This window comes from Cydia strobilella, chromosome 13 (assembly GCF_947568885.1).
Source record: "Cydia strobilella chromosome 13, ilCydStro3.1, whole genome shotgun sequence".
Classification (NCBI taxonomy): Eukaryota; Metazoa; Arthropoda; class Insecta; order Lepidoptera; family Tortricidae; genus Cydia; species Cydia strobilella.
Window position 1 is genome coordinate 13,885,568 of NC_086053.1, and position 21,826 is coordinate 13,907,393.

At 38.1% G+C, this 21,826-nt stretch overlaps 3 protein-coding genes across 3 annotated transcripts; 1 reads left to right on the forward strand and 2 right to left on the reverse strand.

Annotated features, from left to right (window-relative positions):
* Window positions 1-443: 443 nt before the first annotated feature.
* LOC134746814 (fumarylacetoacetase) lies at window positions 444-6,096 on the reverse strand. The gene is made up of 9 exons (XM_063681373.1): window positions 5,856-6,096; window positions 5,591-5,701; window positions 4,910-5,025; window positions 3,673-3,813; window positions 3,164-3,261; window positions 2,642-2,797; window positions 2,202-2,408; window positions 1,246-1,394; window positions 444-728 (listed from the first exon to the last, which is right to left on the reverse strand). Exons 1-9 carry the CDS (start codon window positions 5,931-5,933, stop codon window positions 528-530), a joined length of 1,257 nt encoding a protein of 418 aa, XP_063537443.1. The 5' UTR covers window positions 5,934-6,096; the 3' UTR covers window positions 444-527.
* An 885-nt stretch (window positions 6,097-6,981) lies between these two features.
* Window positions 6,982-8,719, forward strand: LOC134746804 (NADPH:adrenodoxin oxidoreductase, mitochondrial). Its single transcript, XM_063681356.1, has one exon. The coding sequence runs from the start codon at window positions 7,218-7,220 to the stop codon at window positions 8,625-8,627; it is 1,410 nt and encodes a 469-aa protein (XP_063537426.1). The 5' UTR covers window positions 6,982-7,217; the 3' UTR covers window positions 8,628-8,719.
* A 500-nt stretch (window positions 8,720-9,219) lies between these two features.
* Window positions 9,220-20,621, reverse strand: LOC134746824 (protein phosphatase 1 regulatory subunit 7-like). The gene is made up of 6 exons (XM_063681387.1): window positions 20,482-20,621; window positions 20,188-20,404; window positions 18,985-19,113; window positions 18,096-18,258; window positions 15,693-16,001; window positions 9,220-12,981 (listed from the first exon to the last, which is right to left on the reverse strand). The coding sequence occupies exons 1-6, from the start codon at window positions 20,486-20,488 to the stop codon at window positions 12,808-12,810; spliced, it is 999 nt and encodes a 332-aa protein (XP_063537457.1). The 5' UTR covers window positions 20,489-20,621; the 3' UTR covers window positions 9,220-12,807.
* Between the last annotated feature and the right edge of the window lie 1,205 nt (window positions 20,622-21,826).

A 21,826-nucleotide genomic window follows, 5' to 3' on the forward strand; every position in this document is an offset into this window, starting at 1 on the left:
TTGTCAATGTCAGTCACAACAAATGTCAAATCGATGAAACTATTGAAACTAGAAGGAGCACGTTCAGAAATTACAAGTTGCAAGCACTTATATTTTGGACTAAAAGTACATTTCTCACGTTCCATTGTGTAACAAAAATTTATAAATGGATTAAGAACCGTCCGCTGTGTAACGGAAATAGGAATAAGATCTTTAATACGCATAACAAGTATAACGACTTTATGTTAAATTTAAAAACTCATTAAATTTTTGATTTTAGTTACTGAATTTAGTTAAGTATAAATTCAAACTTGTTTTCCAAAATAAAATAAAAGCCTAAAATTCAGCGTAACATTTATTCATAACATAAAAAACGATATAAACGACTATATTCCAGGTACACTAAATTGAAAAAAATAATATAAACTGCTAAATGTATACAAGTTGTGACTCTGATTAGTCTGATTAAACATGATATTATATGTAAATAATTATGTATTTTTTCGTAAGTACTAAATATAGTATAAGTTGAGAGGCAGTTTTATGTTTCATTGCTTAAAAGGCACTGCAGGCAGCAGTTTTCCCTCGCAGCTGCCAAAGCCGATGCGTAGCTGTCCGTTGTCGCAGTACCCGCGGAGTACAACTGTGTCACCATCTTGAAGGAATTTGCGCTCTTGTCCGTTTAGCAAGCGGAGCGGCTTGGTGCCCTTCCACGAGAGCTCTAACATGCTTCCGTAAGAGTCAGGAGTCTGAAAAATTGATTATAATTAATTTGATTTAGAATAGAATAGAAAACGTTTATTGTAAAAATCTACATACAGCGCCATACAAGTTTAAAAAAGAAGAAGATATTATACACTAACACGTGAAATCAAATAACGCGTATATTAATATTTCATTAATATATCGTTATATATTAATGAAATATTAAATTACTGGTTATTATTTTTATACGCCCCGCCTAAGAATAGTGACAGTATATCCTTTGCAGCTCTACTTTGTTTACAAGGCATAAGATAAAATACATATTCAAGATCCATCCAACATGGGTAGTCTATGACAAATTCGTACTTCGAATTTGACAGCTAATGTAGATGGCGCTGTACGGCTATCATTATACTATTTACCGAAAATTGACGTTTGACAATCCAGTGACCACAAAACACAAGTGAAGCTGTAAACTCTTATACAATAAATTATTTTTGATACATATACAAACCTTATTCTTCTGTTCCCATTTTTTTAATTATACCATAATACACTTACTTCGCCACTGATGGTTCCAGAGCCGAGCAAGTCACCAGGCTTCAAGTTGCAGCCGGTGATGGTCTGCTGCGCCAGCTGCTGCTTCACCGTCCAATACATGTACTTGAAGTTCGACCGGCAAATCGTTGTGTAAGCTGAGGAGTCCTCCGCTGTAAAAATATGAATATTGTTCTTCTACAAAAACAGGAGGAGGAGCAGAGTAGGTGTCTTGAATCGTATAAATGTCAAAAAAGGGGTTTTGTAACGCAGCGTTTTACATAAGCGAATAACTCGCGAAGGCGTTCGCGTTCGCAACGAGATCGCCCACGCAGGACACTTCTATAGGTATCAAAGGATTGATTCACCCCACGCCGCATTGCTTCGCTCCGCGTTCGCGTGTTGTTCGCCTACGTAGTACGCTGCGTAAGCGATCTCTCAGTTATACTACCGATTTAGTTATAGGTATTAGTTGTTAACTATACGACCAGCCAATACATCTTACTTCCTAGCATATATGCGTCCGCAACTTTCAAATCAGCTGAATTTATTTACTTACTTACAAGGCTCGGAACCGGTTTTTTTTTCATACAAAAAATACCGGTATTATTACGTTCTTTTTCGTTCTTTGGTTCATTATAAAAAAAAATATGAGACCATCTAATAAGACGAAGTTGTTACCTAAATAAATGATTCACCATGTTACATAAATTAAGAACATAAAATAATTAAATTTATTGGGCTATTTCAGGTTTTACAAAAAAACCGGTTCAGAGCCCTGCTTGTGCTGACACAATAAGAAGTAAAAAGTACAAAAGGCAGACTTAATACTTTATGCCTTTCTCTGCCAATTAACCATGGAGCTGATGGAGCCTAGGAACACTTAGTCTAATACCACAATACTAACCGTAATAGGTACAGGAAAATTTTACTGCACTGCACTGCACTTAAGACATCGTATGTAATTTTTAAACACTCACGCTTTAAATCCACTTCAAGCTTGATATCAAAGTTGAAGTTATCGCTGTGCTTGAGATACGGGAAGGGTTCAGGGTCCTGCGGGAAGTTATCGCAGATGAAAGGTCGGAGCGCCTCCACCGTGACTATCCACGGCGATATGGTGGTGCCGAGGTTCTTCGCCGTGAAAGGCCCCAATGGCACGTACTCCCATTTTTGGATGTCACGTGCTGGAAAAAAGGTTTTGGGTTATTTAGCAGAAAGAAACGGCAGTCAACCTAAAATAGTACATTTCAATGCTAGTGTGGAAAGTATGTCATTACCCCACGAGTACCGAGATATCGGGCAAGACTCGGGACGAGTGAAGAATGAGTGAAATGAGAGCGTAGCTACGTTTGTATGGAGAAAAGGGCTTGCCGGGGACCCTTAAGAACTGGATTTTTCCCAAAAGCAAAGTCTTTACCACTCCAATCATTCATAAGCACGAATCCGAAGATCCTATCCTCAGCTTCCTCGGCAGTAACGCGTTGACCCAGGGCGGTGGGCGGGCCTCCGACGAAGCAGCCCATCTCCAGCTCGAAGTCCATGAGGCGGCACGGGCCAAAGTGCGGAGCTGCTCCTGTCAGGTAAATCCAAAAACAGGTCAATTGTAGTTCAATACTTCTTTATCAAATCGATGTTTCTCAGGTATGGATTGATGAGAAAGCTTAAGGTTAATATGGGGCAGATCGTCTACAAGCACTTTCGTCGCTTTTAACTTGCGTTTGTACACATATAGGTACTCCACTTAAAGGCGGTAGACCAGATCGTTAAGTTATTTCTTTCCGACTGTTTTTGAGCGATGTACCTATTATACGTATCCTACGTATACAAATACGAGTGTATTTGCCCTATCTATGACGGTGTTCTCTGCAATAAATTTTATGTATCGGTCTTCTCCACATTGACCATGATTTCACAATATTGTGAAAATACATTTGCATACCTTCAACTGGCAATGTTTGTCCATAAGGCCTAGTTATAGGTGTTCCTGAAACAACGATGGAGCTTGCCCGTCCGTGATAACCCACTGGAAGGTATTTCCTGAAAATACAAAACAAAAGCAGTTGTAGTAGTTGAATTGAAAACCAAAATATTTATCTAAGTACGTGTGTCATCTCCCGTGGAATCAGGAATTAATATGTTCAAGTGTTTTCGGAGTCCGTTTTCGTTTAAGTTTAGCACGGGCTTCAACGAGCTGCACACATTCTGCTCATTGTTGAGTTTTTTAGCATTACCCATCACCCATCATTGACCTATTAGCGAGCGCGAAGCGTCTGCAATATTTTCAGCTTGGGCAACAATGCTGTCCGGTTGTTCTCCTCTACAGGTCGCATTTATGAACCGATTCTCGTGAAATTTGGTGAGCAGGTTCGTTCGACAATAAGATATATGATTATTTTTGGTCGTTTCAGTTTTTGTATTTTTTTGATGGCAGAGCAGTATATAACATACCAGTTGGGCATGAGCGCGTTCTCCTTGCTGCGGAACATGATGCCCACGTTGGTCGCGTGGTGGATGGACGAATAGAAGTCGGTGTAGTCCCCGATTTCCACGGGAACGTGCATCTTCACGAACTTCATCTGAACGGTGGGCCTGTGAAAAACAAGCAAAATGGAATTTATTGATAGATTTTTGTGTAATTTTTTGTTGCTGATTATAGCGATCATCTGATCATATTTGCTAAAAAGATTATCAAAGTTATTATTGACCGGTATCTTTACTATTTAGCTTGGCACCGACTTCAAACATATCAGTTGGTAACGCATTTACTTAAATAGGATAACACTAAATATTTTTGAAGTTTTCTACAAGAAAACATTGCAAAAAATTTGATGCAACGAATTGAATCGACCCGCAATGTACCGAAAACCGCATGCGACACAATATACAATTATTATGTATCTCCTTCTGGATTTCACGGGCCTATAAATCCCGGTCTTTTGATAGGCTTGCGTGGGGATATAGATCCAACACGTAGAGGCCCCTTGGAGAGCTTTAATGTCATGTAGAATGCCTGCTGGAACCCGTTCACAGGTGCAACAATAGACACCCATGAACCGGTCGCAGCAGGCATTGGGACTATTGTAGAAAAAGTGAACAGTATACCGGTTTATGGATTGAAGTTTGGCTGGTCAAAAGATTGGGCTATTGCTGAGAGGTCCGGACACCTGCCATAACAATGTCTGTATACGTTATCGAGGCAGGCGGTGACTCGCCGCTGACTAGATGGGCCCCTGAAACTGCCGTCGTAAAGACGACCAGGAGCAACACCGGTGTGAGCGGCTCAGGGGTGTCGAGAGGTGTGCGCCGCTTTCTACCCAGTGGCTGTTACCAGCCACTGTGCCAACTCGCGTCTTATGCATCTTTCACTTCCACCCCTGAAGCATATAGCTCTTACGACTCCCCTCTGGACGGCCAATGAAGGCAAGCCAGAGCTGAGAGTCCTGCGGGTCCCCTTGGGGTCCACTCCGACCGACGAAGACTCACCGGAGACGGAGACCCTGACCGACTCTCTGGAGCACTCGGGTCCGTGGGGTCGTCACTCCCCAACAGCTCGCCACAAGCTGCCCTGCGGGCTATTTAATTATTATAATTATTATAATTATTACAGTTTTTAAGATTTTTTATACTAACACCCACCGTTATGGATCAATGCAGATCTGAAATAAACTATTTTTTTTATGCATACCGTTTGATATCAGAAGCTGTAGATAAAACATTAGTCCTGATGAGTCTCTGGATAGTTTCCCTCGCTTCCACCCAGTGGGCTCTGGTAAGGCCCATGAAAGCGTTGAGGCTCTCTTGCTGAAATTAGTAAGTACGCATTTTCATTAACGAGGAATTAAAACAATTTCACTAGGATAAATATTGACAGGAAAAAGATAAATATACATCCACAAGGATTGTGAAGATATCTGCATCGCATACATATATCGCACGTTCCAATATTCCGCATGTGACACCCCTATAACAGCAAGAGATTAAGGGCTTATTACATGTATCCTTTCGCCGGACACTTTCTGTTCTGCTATCTTGCTGCTAGGAGGGCAGTGAAACAACATACACTACCTTTCTCTGTCCCTCTTAGCAGTGTCCTGAAAAATAACAGATGTAATTTTTCAGGTTTATCAGGCAAGTGTATATCGCTGGATTCTTGCAATTTTAGGGGTGTCACATGTGGGTTATCAACCCTAAAAATAATATCATTATTATAAGATGAGAACACAGTACGTACGTAAGTACCTATTTCGGATTAAAATAAAAGATAATAAACGTTCAGCAATGTCATTAACATACGAGATATCATTTCAATTCATTACGCAATTTGCAAAAACCAGTAAACAACTTATTAACATACAAGTTACTTTACCTTAAAAACATGTTGTTGATCCTTTAGAAGCGGCCCGTCAAAGTATTTAGCGATGTGATTTATATCTATAACAACGTTTCCATACGCAACTCCAATATGTTTCACAGTTTCCTGCAACCACACAATAATTATGAAACCAAATAAAAAAGTACATGACGAACGTTCAATTTCACCAGCATCTAAGGACTTTCGAATTTAGTAGTGCTATCGAAAGTCAAAATAAAACAATACGAAAGGTCACATTCTTTATACAAAATAAACTTACATTGAGAGGGCTGGTGAAGACTCCGTATGGTAGATTTTCTATGGGGAAATCATTAGGTTTGTCTGTATTTCCTTCCATTTTAGATTTAAAGTGTTAACTTGACTGTCTGCCCTGCTATATGGATGCAACTGTTTACACGTACTGATAGCAGTGGTTTAGGTTATAAAATGGCTTTAAAGTGGGTTTGTTGTTATGTAAATAAGGTAAATGAGCCGGTTTATAGCGGCCGGGGGCTTGACTTTAAACTAAGGTAACCACTTTTATATGAGAAGAGTTTTGTCAAGGTCAACGTCGGCTAATGGAATTTGGTTGCTATGCCGAGTTAAAGTCATAAGTCATAACATACTGATAAGAATTATTTTACTTTACTTATTACGTTAATGTAAAAGTAAATATGTAAGGTGTATTTGATGTGTTCTAATTATACTTTTTTATACTCATTTTTTTGTCTTCTAAGTTTAGTCGCTATTGAATTTTGCTTATAATAAACATTGTTTTGCTAACTTAAAAAAAAATAGGGATACTTATATCGAAGCAAGTCTAGCAGGATGCAGTATTTAGTTCCTAGAGGTAAACTTAACTAACTGCCCAAATAGGTACTTAAACAGTTGTTTAGATATCTAATTAATGACTGATTTAGTCTACAATTTAGGTATTTTATGCCGTTGTGTAACGCCGGTATGTCATATAAATATATATGAGTAATTTTCGTTACACAATGGAAAAAAATCATGCTGACAAACAAAACTCCATGCATGGCAAATTTCATTAGAAAATATTGTTAAAAAAATAATGATAAGTAATAAGGTCAGAAGTCATACTCTCACGATAACAAAGATACGAAACCTTCCTCAGAATAATGACTAACGTGCGCCCGTAAGGGACAGAACATACGCAATGCGACAATATGATTGGTCGAGTCATGGTCGAGTAGATTTGTTGGTCAAGCAAATCTTGTCAGTAGAAAAAGGCGGCAAAATTAAAAAATGTAGGTGCGAAGGGTCATCGTCCCATAGAAAATTTGAATTTCTCGCTTTTTTCTACAGACAAGATTCGCCTAGACTCCACACTCCACTGCTGGTTCACTTTCATTGGTCTGGCAAGGCAAAAATCAAAACGTCAAACGTCAAAAAAGTTAGGTTGTTTATTTACAAAGTCAAATAGAAATTCGTATAAGTAAAAATGTTAAAAAACTATTCGGTATTAATATATTATAATTAATTCGGAATTTGAGGAAGCCAAGCTAAATCAAGAAAATTTCATATTCTAAATCTGTTTGCGTTGCTTTTAGAAAGTAGGATTTCGACACATTCTAAAATACGTGGTTTTACTCAAAATTTAGTAACTATTTTCTGCTTAAAAATGAGTAACAAATTAAGAATGTTTTCAAGGATGATGTCCTCGGGTACGAGAGTGCCTCATGTTTGCATTGTTGGTGCGGGCCCTGCCGGTTTCTACGCGGCGATGCGTCTGACCAAGAAACTCACAAACGTCCACGTAGATATCATCGAGAAACTGCCTGTGCCCTTCGGACTGATCAGGTACGGAGTCGCCCCTGACCATCCAGAGGTCAAAAACGTCATTAACCAGTTCACAAAAGTTGCCCAACAGGACAACGTGAATTTTTATGGAAATATTACATTAGGTAAAGATGTTACATTGCCTCAATTAAGGCAAAATTATGACGCTGTGCTATTGACTTATGGTGCTGAAGAAGATAAGGTGCTGGGTATTCAAAATGAGGATGCTAATAATGTAATTGCAGCAAGGCATTTCGTTGGATGGTACAATGGACTTCCCAGCGATAGGAACCTTAAAGTAGACTTATCAAACGACACTGCTGCTATCCTTGGACAAGGAAATGTTGCAATAGATGTAGCTAGAATTTTGCTTTCACCAATAGATGAGTTAAAGAAAACAGACATAACACAACATGCACTTGATGCCTTAGCTGAATCCAAGATCAAAAACCTATATTTGATTGGACGTAGAGGGCCTTTGCAAGTAGCTTTTACGATTAAAGAATTACGAGAGCAGCTGAAGATGAAGGATTGTAGCACAATTTGGAGAGAGAGTGACTTTGTAGGAGTTGCAGATGTGGTGGCCAGTCTTCCTCGACCACGTAAACGGCTGACAGAGCTCATGTTAAAATCTTTAGAAGAAAACAAAATAAAGAAAGTAGACACAAATAGTAAAAGACTATATCCAATATTTTTACGAAGCCCTAATAAATTTATAAGTGATAAAGACAATGTATTAAAGGGGATAGAATTGTTTGAAAATAGATTGTATGGAAATGTAGCAAATGTTGAAGAGCTAAAGTGTGTTTCTACTAATGAAAAGGAGTTACTAGACTGTGGGTTAGCATTAAGAAGTATTGGGTATATGAGTGTGAGTGCAGATGAGGATTTAGAAGTCCTTCCTCAAGGAATGGTGAATAATGATAATGGGAGGATTTTGGATGCCCGTCCAGGGCTGGCAAAGATGTATGTTGCCGGTTGGCTTGGAACCGGGCCAGTTGGTGTAATACTACACACTATGGGCAACGCATTTCTAGTTGCTAACATGATGTGTGAAGATATTAGCAAGTTAGAGAATAGCAGAGCGAGGGGTGGATTTGAAGAACTTAAAAGAATCTTACGGAATGAAGTAGTTGACTGGGAAGGCTGGAACAAAATTGATAAATATGAGATAGAGCAGGGCAAGAAAGTGGGCAAACCAAGGGAGAAAGTTTGTGATGTTGCAAAGATGTTGGAAATTGCTTATTCTTGAAAATGGTATGGATTGTATTTAAAAATGAATTTTATAAATGCAATAAAAATAGTTAACTTTAAACATACCTCTTATAGTTGGTAATTAAATAAATTTTATTTAAATTATGTATATTATAAAAATGTTATTATATTTCTGTTGATAATAGCTTATTATTTACTACCTGGGCTCAGTGCTCCTATTACAATAAAACTACATTTAAAAATAGTTATAATTAAGCCTTTAAAAGGCAGAGGGAATATATTTCCCTTACGATTTTGAACTTTGTTCCAAAGTGGTAGGGTTCAATTTTGCATAATTTCTGACACCCTTATGCCTTGTAAAGGGTTAACATGCTATGAATGCATTTAGCTACATTATATTTGAACCAAACCTAATAGTTTACATTTTTGCTACGGCATGTGTTGTCAATGTCATCACTCATCACCTTTATCCCAGCAATCCCAGCATGCAAGAAAGTATCTGCGGGCACGGCAGTGCTCCCGCCAAGTCGAGCAAAACAGAGGCACAACCATTTTACAGTGAGATGTTTATTCTCTATCTAAAATGTTTAACTTGAGGGTTCTTAAAAGATTAGCAATCAAACAAAATATTATTTGCAAACATTTATTGCGAACTCCAGTTTGACCGTGGAAGACGCGACTACGCTTACACTTAACTCAATAATACATAATTTATCCTCAACAATCTCTACAGTTCTCCGGTAAAAACTGTTTAAAATTGCTAGAATACATCCAGCTAACATTATTAACCTTTTGGACGCCAATGACGGATATATCGGCACCGCAGGTCCAACGACATAGACTGATTAATCCGTCACAGACAACAGCGCAACATAGACCTACGTGCATGTGCATAAAGTTCAATTTCAGTTTTGACACTTCGGTGACGTGGCGTCCGAGTGACACGGCGTTTTGTGTTTGACACGGCGTCGAAAAGGTTAAAACAAATATCGTGTATTAATTTTCGTGATCAGGTCGTCAGTCAGTTACTGATGAGGGACTAGGTGCCGCGAAAATAAGAGAATTGCGTTATCTGCCTCTATCACTCTTGAGTCTTGCCCATTCGAGCGATAGAGAGGCAGATACCGACTTTTCGATTTTATACCCGAGGGCCTACTATATTATCAGTGCATGATATCTAACAGTCGCCATCAGATATATCGGAGCGGCCGAGGTGCTCAAAAATATCTGAACACGCACTCTAATGCCTTGACAAAAGAGTGCGTGTTCAGATATTTGTGATCACATCGGCCGCTCCGATATATCTGATGGCGACTGTACAAGACAATAGTAAATTACAGCTTCTTGACTAACACGCAAACTCTTTATAATATTAATACCAAAAGAAACCTTATACCTAAGTCCGAAGGTGGATTTCGGTTTGCCAGTTAAGCTGCATACTACGGAGTCATTTTTGTGACGACTGTTTTCAATTTACTGATAGTGCCTTGCCTGACTTCGTAAATGTATGCTGATTTACGAGCAAATGTATGTTTATGTTGTGTTTACATTGAACTAGAGCAACATATACTTAATTTAACATATAACAATGATTATTCATAATTAATACGCGTATTAAGTATTATACATATGTGTAATGGAATCAATAAATACTGTAAACAAGTATTCATACATAATTAATTTAATCAGTGCACCGTAAATTCGAAGTTTAAAAAAACATCATTAAAAATATGTTGGCTATATAATATTAACTAAAGGGTTAAATTTCACTAAGCATTAAAATGCTAAACATATAATTATCTTAATATTATGACGTAGTTATTTTATAAGGCTTAGAAAGCAATGCAATTAATTTCTTGTGGTTTAACTGCAAAAAAGTGTAATGAACGGCATGCTCCATAAGCGAACGCACTTGCAAGACTGAAACCGCAAGAAATGAATCGCAGTGAATTCTAAGCCTTACTTGGGTTTTAAAAAGATGAAATGGACGTTAATAATTCGTTACCCACGTTAATATTCATTAAGCATAATAATTTAAATTATTCCTATAGCCGGGACTTTCTGGATTTAATGATCCAAATATGGATCAGCGATCCACGGTTCTGGAACGCCATTCGGGGATCGGAGTGTCCACCGAACGATCGGTCGCTCCGTTAGGGGGCATCACTCAAAAATCGTCCGCACGAAGGTGACACCCCGGGGCCTTTTATTATATAGTTTGTCAAAGGACTGTCTCATTTCAAACATAGACAGAGAGAATCATACTATCTTTGTCTTACACTAGTACTAGCACCCAAAAAAAAAAGGATGAGTAGTTTTTTTTGTTCTTATTTACTGCCAATTTGGTTTGACCAACTATAGTTACTTTATCGTGGGTCATGTTCTCAGATCTCCAGCTTTGTTTTTGCGGAACGGATTGGAAGTAACGTTGTATGGGGACTCCTAAGCTTGATTGTTCAGTGAAAATCGTAACGTATCTAGTGTATCTACCTATAAATGCTAATATTACTTTACCGTCCCACACTTCTTCGTTATATCATTAGGATGGTATTATTTTGGCTTATTTTAGGCACTTTATAATAAGTGATGAGAAATGTACGACGAATTGAAGACAAATATGTTGGTTTCCAACTAGACGGCATAAGATTATAGGCAGTTGTTAAAAAATTAAACTAAATAGTTTACTTTAGACATAGCTTACAGCCTTACAATATAAGATAAATAGAATAATAAGTTCACAATACAATACAAATTACAGCTATGAATGATTTCAGTTTAACTGATATGTGACAATGATTTACATCTATTAAACAAATAACATGCATACTTTGAATCTTAATATTAGCACAGGACAAGCGGATACTTATTAATGAAAACATGCAACAATTAGTCTTATGAAAATACAAAGTATGATTTAATCGAATTACCTTACCTGTTGACTAAATTAATAAATGCAAAATAATATAAACATAACAGAAAGCTGCATACTTATTTTAAACACACTTATTGTATTTAGATGTACATATATTTATAAATAACCATAGTTTTTTTATGTTTTCTTCTCATATATTTTTTTAACTAAACACACGATTAGAACATTATTTGACAATATATTATTTATTTCTTTAAATCATTTCAAACTTCAATGTTAGTAATTTCATTATTGTTATTTAAGTGTTGGTCTAATATGAAAGTATTATTTTTAATTTAGTTGTGTACTTACCGTAAATACGGGTTACGTTATGTCTAAGGGGTAAAGTTTCTCAGCTATAAGAATCTATTGTAAGGTACGTCCAGATTTAGCGAATGGTTGCTGAAGATTTTGTCCTTTATGAGTGGTTGCGCCCAAAGTATATCGTGATTGGGGTTACAGGGCCAGTATACGCTTATCTACACAGGTTGGCGTCTATTCACCTTGCGACGGTAGGGTTAGAGGCCATATATGGGGTTGCGCTCCCAGTATGTTGAAGTTACTTGGCTAGTACGCTTGTCTACACATGGTGGCGTCGATCTGGTGCAGGCTGGGTATGTCGGAGTTAATTGGGGTTACTTGGCAAGTTAATGCTTATCTACACAAGGTCACGTCGATCTGGTGCAGACTGGGGATAATCAGCTTCAGCTTGCGTCGGTAGGCAGGGTCCGATGCCACGGGGTTGCACTAAATATATCATGATTGGGGTTACATGGCTAGTACGCTTATCTACACTGGTGCAGGCTGGGGATGATGAGCTTCAGTTTACATCGGTAGGCAGGGTTGGAGGCCACGGGGTTGCACTCAAAGTATATCGCGATTGGGGTTATATTACTAGTACGCTTATCTACACAGGGTGGCGTCGATCTGGTGCAGGCTGGGTATGATGAGCTTCAGCTTGCGTCGGTAGGCAGGGTCGGATGCCACGGGGTTGCGCTTCAAGTATATAATGATTGGGGTTACTTGGATAGTTCATGTTTATCTACACAAGGTCGCGTCGATCTGGTGCAGACTAGGGATAATCAGCTTCAGCTTGCGTCGGTAGGCAGGGTCGGATGCCACGGGGTTGCGCTCCATGTATACAATGATTGGGGTTACATGGCTAGTACGCTTATCTACACAGGGTGGAGTCGATCTGGTGCAGGCTGGGTATGATGAGCTTCAGCTTGCGTCGGTAGGCAGGGTCGGATGCCACGGGGTTGCGCTTCAAGTATATAATGATTGGGGTTACTTGGATAGTTCATGTTTATCTACACAAGGTCGCGTCGATCTGGTGCAGACTAGGTATAATCAGCTTCAGCTTGCGTCGGTAGGCAGGGTCGGACGCCACGGGGTTGCGCTCTAAGTATATCGTGATCAGTTTGTCGTTGGGCCGGAGACGTTCGACGTCTACCCAGTCGCTGATCTGGTTGTCGTTTAACTGAAATAAATATATATATATATATATAGTGGATTTAAAAAAAGGATAATGGCTGTGATAAAAAAAATGCTGACCAAAAATCGTATTTTCACTTTTCACTGATATTTAGCATCCCTACGTAACTTCTATGATAATCTAATTCAAAGGTTCAACAAGCCATAAATAAATTGTAGAAATTGATTCTCTATGACACAGAGCAAAAGGGAATATTACGCGAAACTCTGCGTAGGGGGCGCCACTACCACAATCTGAGAATCTATCGCGAAACAATAAAATCGAAATTTCGTTATCTAACATCTCTGTCACTCTTGCATATTTGAATGAGAGGCAGATAGCGAAATTTCGGATCCGCGTTTCCCGGTAGGTCCTCTGTAAACATAATTTTGCATTTATTAATAACTGACATAAGTAAAACCTGTATCAATAATATGTAATGTATTCAAATTTAAATAAATCACAAATAATAAATGTTTCATGTGTAAATATGCACTTATCAAACCACCTATGCCTTGTTATGTCTGTAAAAAATGATAAAAATATCGTAACAAATAAATGTGTAGAAAAGAGACAATATTGTAATAAATGTTTCGGTAATTTTAAATTAAGTATTGATTCTCTAAGAACAAATTAAATTATTTTCTATGAAAATATTTTAATTATATGTGTTTGTATTAGGTATATGTGTTTATTTCAGTTTAAGTCTTGATTTTTATTATGACTGGATGCACTTTTGTGTAAAAGTTCTTGCCCTAGTAATCTTCTTGAATTAGTATTAAATGTAATTAAAACATCACTTTAATGTACATTTTTCTTATAGAAAATGCGTTGTAAAAAACCATAAACATGTACCTATGGGTTAGTGATGCTGATGATATATATTGATTACGTTAGAAAATTCATTCTTATCAGCTAAAACTTTCACACAACTCTATAATAATAACGATCAGTTTTCTAACTTATTGCAACTTGAAGCTACTTACTCGAGTGCACTAAAAAGTACACGAAGTAATTATCTAAACGAAAAAATATCTAAGAGTACTAAGATAGGTATAACTTTTGTGTAATGTTATCTCTGTGTTTAATTTACATATGTATTAGTTTAGAGTAGATAGATAAAATTGCAATACCCTTACAGGGTGTCATGTTGTGATACATTATCGATTAAGAACATCTGTAATTTTACCAATGTGAAAGCAATAAACATATATATTATATTATTAACATGAGCCGAAATCTATGGAGAATTATTTCTTCTGAAACTTGTAAGAATAATAAGCTGGGAAACGGCGCGTTAAGGGGTCCACCCATTGCCAGTCCGCCGAACGATATCGGCCTGTCAGTTGTTTGGAACTATCAATTTTTTGTTCTAACTGACAGGCTGATATCATCCGGCGGACTGGTAGTGGGTGGGCTCCTTTAGAAGTGCCGCCGAGCGGCTCAACCAGCAGTACGTGTCGGCGACTCACGGCGGAGTCAAACCATGCACTAGGGATGCACTTGCATATTTTGAGCATTACCTGCCTCCGACACCGTTAAAATTAAATTTTGAATTATTTACACTTCAAAAATTCCACTCCAATTTTAATGTCCCTAATTATTTAATGATTGCGTTCTGACGGGAAAGTTTCCAGGTGCACTTCAAATTATATAAGTGCGGTATAAAAGGAAAAGGCGAATTCATCTTCCAAAATCTTATCGCCAAATATCGGTATCGTTGATTCCTATAGTTCCAAAAATCTTTAAGCGCCTACTTAGTGCCTGAATTCTAAAACACCTAGTCTCCACTAATGTTTTAATTGAGCATCAATATGCGTATCGAGCGGGCCGCTCGACTGTGAGTGCGGCGCGCACGGCGCGACGTCGTGGCGCGCGTGCTGGGCACGTGGAGGGCGGGCGGCAGGTCGCGGCGATATTCTGCGACCTCTCACGCCCGCGCGGGATGGTCGACCACGTGCTGCTTCTGCCGGGCTAGCATATGATTGGCGCGACAGTATCTCCCGTCCCTCTTTAATTAACATAGAAAAAGACGGGTAGTCTATCTCGCCGCGAGATACTGTCGCGAGTGTCGCGCCAATCATGTGCTAGGCCTCCTGGCGAAGGTGTTGCGATACGGTATTGAAGGCGAATTTCACAAATTAATAAAATCATTTTTAGGGTTGCGTACCCAAAGGGTAAAAACGGGACCCTATTACTAAGACTCTGCTGTCTGTCTGTCACCAGGCTGTATCCCGCGAACCGTGATAGCTAGACAGTTGAAATTTTCACAGATGATGTATTTCTGTTGCCGCTTTAACAACAAATACTAAATATTTAAGTGGGGCTCCCATACAACAAACGTGATTGTTTTACCGTTTTTTGCGTAATGGTACGGAACCCTACGTGCGCGAGCCCGACTCGCACTTGGCCGGTTTTAAGCAACCGTAAGCAGTGTACATACTTTTTAAATGCAAAGAGTAACCTGGAAACCATGGCTGATGCTGCTGTTCCCCAAGGTTACTAAAAAAATGGCACACTTTTTGCTCCTGTACATTTCATTAGTGACAGGCTATCTGCACTAAACCGTCTGTTAACATCATAACTTTTCGTTAAAATTTGCCTGCACGAAATGTTTAACAGGTCTCTATGGATGAGCTGTCGCCGCCATCGCCATATTTAACGTTGATCAGTTCGTTGAACTTAACACATGAACAAACGTATTAACCAACACTTACCCACAACTCCTCCAGCTCAATCATATGCGTTAAATTATCAATCGACGTGAGTCTATTCTGCGCCAAATCCAACGTCTGCAGATTACTCAAATTCTCCAACCCCTCAATCTTCCCAATCCCGTTCTCCGACAAATACAGCTGATCGAGGTTCACCAGCGGTCCCAGGTTCTCCATTTTGATGATGCGGTTGCTTTGGAGAACGAGAATAGAGAGCTCGGCGAAGGATTCTAAACCCTGGATTTTGTTGATTTTGTTCTTGCCGAGGTAGAGTTGTCTGAGATTAACAAGGCCATTGAGGTTTTTTATTTCCTGTAAATAATATACTATTATTTATTTATTTAAACCTTTAGGAAACAAACAGGCAGATAGTCATAGTCATATCATTTATTGCATACATGTGTTTACATTAGGTCTTATTTATATCTTAGGTTACAACATGCACCCGTTAGGGCATAGCAACATAGTTAAATAATACTTAGTCTAAATTATATTTTAACAGATATACATTATTCACCAGCTTAAATTATATTAAATTATAATTTATCATAAAATTATCCCAATATTAATATTTTTACAATTACAAATTTTTACATTATTATTATGAAATCCAATCCATTTTTGGAAGGGGGGGATAACAAGCTGATATTTTCTCCGGACACTATTTGGTTCCTTAAATAAATATTTATATTTCCACGCATATATGGCTAATGATAGGATATACTGGCACGGCAATGGCAGTATCCCGTGTTCCTCAAAATAGGGTCTTCTGCTTTCAGGGCATTGAATGCCAACCATTATTCGGACGCATTTTTTTTGCATGACAAATAAATCCTCGGAATCTGTGCTGTTGCCCCACAGCATGATTCCGTAACTTAACCGCGAGTGTGCTAATGCATGATAGGCCGATAGATCAGTTTTTAAGTCTGTTGTCCTACGAAGGTTGTACAGTGGATATAGGAAGCTTGAGATTTTGGTTTTAGTTATTTCTATATGTTTTTTCCAGTTTATGTTACTGTCAAGGGATATTCCTAACATGTTAAAAGTGTCCACTTCCTCAATTTTGATGTTATTTATTATTATATTAAGTTCTAATGGTTTGTTAAGTCCGTGATGGAATTGAATTAATTTAGTTTTGTTGAGATTGATTTCGAGATTTTGAACTTCTAGCCAGTTATTGACTTCGTGAAGACATTTTTTGATTGTATCGTTATGACTTTCGCCTTTATCAATTTCAAACAGTAACGAAATGTCATCTGCAAATAAGATGTTGTGTATACTAACTAAATTTGGAAGGCCGTTTATATATATTAAGAATAACACGCAACCTAAAACACTACCTTGTGGAATAGATCCTAGTAAATGTCGCTTTTCCGAACGTGTCTCGGTGATTTCATTTGTGTTTGAGTTATGATATTTAATTTGCACATATTGAATACGGTTTTGCAGGTAGGATCTTAACCAATCGTGGACTAAGCCTCTAATCCCTGAATTATAAAGTTTTTTAAGTAGAATTTCGTGTGATACTCTATCATATGCTTTACTTAAGTCTAGTAGAAGGCCAACGGCGTGTTTTTTCCTGTCTAATATTGTTATAGCATTTTGTATGTAGTTAGTCACAGCAAGTGCTGTAGATCGGTCTTTTCTAAATCCATACTGATTTGCATGAAGCACATTGTTGGTTTCTAAAAAATTGTACAACACATGGCTTTTTCGTAAATTTTCGACAAAGATGATAATAAAGCAATAGGTCGGTAGTTACAAGGGTCTGTATCATCGCCTTTCTTAAACAACGGTTTGACTACAGCTATTTTAAGGTCATCTGGGAACGTTCCCTCAGCGAAAGATTGATTTATTAGCATAGTGATTGGTGGTGTCAGTTCCATATTACAGATTTTTAATAAAGTGACTGGGATTTCATCAATTCCCGAGCTATGTTTAGTTTTAAACCCCTTAATAATTTTGAAGACTTCCTGATACAACACACATAGTAAAATCAGAATACACTTTCACAAGCCACTGTTTCCACGAATGAATAAATACATCTCTGTTGCTCAGAATTAACATTATACATTAAGTAACATTTTAAACTTAATTTTAAGTTGCAGTTGCAGTTGTATGCTTTTTAACTTAATTTTAAGTTGACATAGGGAGAGAGAGAATATAATTACTTGATGATTATGTTAAATTTATAAGAATGGCAGCAGTATTTAAATCTTATTAGGCTAGGTTTGCTTAATATATGACAATGTCTAAAACGCGTGACTTGAATCGCGTTTTATAAATTAGGGCATGTAAGCTCTTATGTTTTTGTGACATACACCCACGGATTAAGTTATAGACCGATGACGGCAGATGATGGTAATGACTTGGTGATAACCCCAGAGTCTATGACGTAAATCTTACCCTGATCCGATTGTCTCCGAGCTCCAACATCTCCAGCCGCGTGAGGTGGTTCACATTCTTGATTTCTGTGATCTTGTTGGAACTGAGGTAGAGCTTGGTTAGCTTTGTGAGGTTGTCCAGGCCCTGGATCTCTTTGATGCGGTTGAAGGATAGATCTAGTAATCTGGAATGCAGCACATTTTCTATCCATAATATCATTTTTGTGTTAAAAGGAGGTGATTGTATAGTTCATCGTTTTTTGAACCAAAAGCAAGATTTTTAAAGGAATACCTATATTTACCCAATTTTGCTACTAATAATAATGAGATCTATGAACTACTCCTAAAATTCTATCGCACATATATTAACTTGCAATAAAAGGGTGCCATCCAAACAGTGAAGAAGAATGGAATTTTTCAACAAATATAAATAAATTAATAAATATTATAGGGACATTCTTAGACAAATTGACCAAGTCCCACGGCGACGGTAAGTGACATATTTCATGTTAGTTCTTAGTTTACCAAAGTACAGTGATGGATTAACCAATGAACAACACAAGCAGCTACTTAGCGCACTGTGCGAACCTGCAGCTCCAACTACAGGGAAATGGGCTGAATGAACGCGACATGTGATCGACAGCCCGCCTGCTTCCGGCCGGGCATCCCTACACTACATCTACATCTAGTGCACTGTGCACTAAAACCTTAGAAACCAATAAAATCTGATGGATAACCCCAGAGAGAGGGCGGGCAATATGGCTGAATGAAAATGCTTAGTGCAGGGGTCACCAATTAGTTTCTTCAGGCGTCCGTCCGGTTCTTAAAATAAAATGACCGCGGTCCGCCATTTGGTGACCCCTGGCTTAGAGCATGAAAATGACTAAATCTGTCACTGTCAAAGTACTTACTCGAGGTTGACAAGTGTCTCCATATTCTCCATGACAGTAATCTGGTTGTCATACAGCTCCAACTCCACCAGAGTGGTCAAGTTGGCGAGCCCCTCTATCTTCTTTATGAGGTTCCAACGGAGGTACAGCCTGTATTAATAAATATAACAGCTTTTACATAACTATAACACAAACTTAAGAAAAAAATATTTTAAATGAATTAAAAAAAAAACAAGTGATATCACCAAACCATGACCTATTTTTAGAAATGATTTGTGACGTTTTCAACCAAAAGGTACCACATTGTCACTTGTCGATAAGGCTGATTTTAAATTGAAGCTATAGGAAAATAGCGCCTTATTTACGACCGACAATAAGTACCCTTTTGGTTGAGAGTGGCACATTTACTCAAGTTACTCTAATTTTATACATTTAAACAAGCAATTCTTGTATATATATAATACATGTACATATATTTATATATTTCGGGGATAACAGTTTTGAATGATTCACGGTTAGTTTCGCTAGACTTATATCAACCGGGAAATGGACTGTGATTACCTTTTGTATTGTTTTCAAGCTCCCGATATTTCGATGCAGTTACATGCATCTTGTTCACAGGTAACTGAATATCGGGAGTTCGAAAACAATACAAAAGGTAATCACGGTCTATATCCCGGTCGATATGTCTGGCTCTAACAATTTCAATTAAATTTCCTATATGGGGGTTATTAGGGGCGAAAAATCGATCTAGCTAGGTCTTATCTCTGGAAAACGCGCAGTTTTGAGTTTTTATATGTTTTGCCTCCGGGGTACTATAAATAAACTGCTATTTTGCACACTACTGTAAAAACAGTTGTTTTTTTTCTTCTTCATGGCTTTACTCCTCACTAAGTTTAACAAGGTGAATTCTGCTAATGTCGAGGTGTAGAATTTGACTTGTGAGACGAGAATGTTCGGTTAAATTTTTATCTTGTGGAACAGTTGATTAACATTACCTGTTTATATGGCAGTTGTGTGAAATAAACTTAGTTTATGTTGAGTAACACAGAATTCCTTTCTTTAGATAATAACAACAGAAACCTGTTTCATTACCAAGCACAATGACTCATTGAAGATCAGAAAACATTATACCTATACCTGATATAATAGTGATAATATATACTTGAAGTAAAAACAAAACGTATGTTTTGAAGTCGAAATTAGAATTGCATGATAAATTACCTTTCCAACCGTCGCAAGTCCTCAAGGTTTTCAATTTTCCCAATCCTGCCATGGTTCAAGTCGAGTTCCTTAGTGAGTTCGTTGACGACAATGATTTCTTGAGTGTCCTCTTCCGCGGCTGGCGGCGTCGGCGGAGGCGGTGGAGACGTCTCTTCGCACCTCTCATCATCTTTCTCAGGAGTTACAGCCTCATTCTTAGGTTTAGGTTCAACATTGTCTGCGAAAAACGATGCATATGTATATATTTCTAACAACAAATACTCTGAACACCACCGTTTATAAATAACACGTTACCGGCCATTGTTCCTACGGTATGATGTTTGTTTCTGGGTCCTATGGTTTATTTATGAACAAAATCAATAGCCGATACGAGAACTAATTATAAACCGGCACGATATATCCACAAGACGTAAATTGTGATTTCCTCGTGAAACGTCAAAATTTACAATGACGTAAAATGTAAATGTCAAAAAAATGAAGGCTATCGTTTTTTTGCTTTCGCTTGATGGTGGTCCACATACAATTTCATAGAAAACAACAATAATTAAACAAGCAACGACATGTCACGTACTTATTTGTTTGCCACAATTTCGGTTGTGGCAGCGGTGGAAAAGTGAAACTATGACAAAGACAAAAAGTAATATATTGCTCTCTGTCACTACTACTGAAAGATACATAAGACTATCCCGTTCGGTCATTTCGCCCCACCCCTCATGACCGATCCATGTTATACTAGATTCATGGTGGTCCAAAAGACTAAAGAACAGCTGTCAGTCATTGAAGTGACATTTGACATTTCGAACTATGGAAAAGACCACCATCTACACTAGCACCCCTAGCGGCAAATTCATACGCGTTAGCCCTCATACGGATGTATCGGAGAGATCCCTTATAGGGATAAGTCCGCCTTTGTACATTGTATATATTTATGTTCTTTTATTGTGTTTGTAATCTGTCTTATGTACAATAAAGTGTTTACATACATACATACATACATAGAGTTAATAAGCCGGATAGAGTACACTGGCCAAAAAGTGTGTCCACATGAGAAGTCAGTGGGCCATTGCATCTCTTTCTAATTAGGGTGACCATTCATAATAATATGTGGGATGTTAGGATATGTTGGAATGTGTAGTTGTATAGTTTGGCCAAGATCTTTTCTCATTCGTGCATAGTCATAGAGAATCATACTGTCTTTTCCCTATGCTAGTATAAGTGCCCCAGAAAAGGAAAGGATATAATTTTTTTTCTCTTCTGTAAAACGCTTCTTAATTGACTATATGTATTAAGGTCCCTCCACACTCACGCGCGAAGCCGCGAACGTGAGTGTGGAGTCGATTTCGCCGTTTAGCGAACTAGACTCCACACTCGCGTTCGCGGCTTCGCGCCGCGATTCGCGCACGAGTGTGGAGGCCGCTTTCGAATTTGGACAGAACAATTGCTACTATGGTGTGTAAGCTAAAGCGCGCTCCAGACAACGCGGCACGAGTGTGGAGTGCCCTTAATAGTTATGTATTGAAGGAGGTATATGACCAAAGAGTAGTATAATATATATATGACTTTATGATAGATAAAATAATAAAGATATGAGTGTAAAAAACGAGAGAATCATACTATCTTTGTCTTACACTTGTACTAG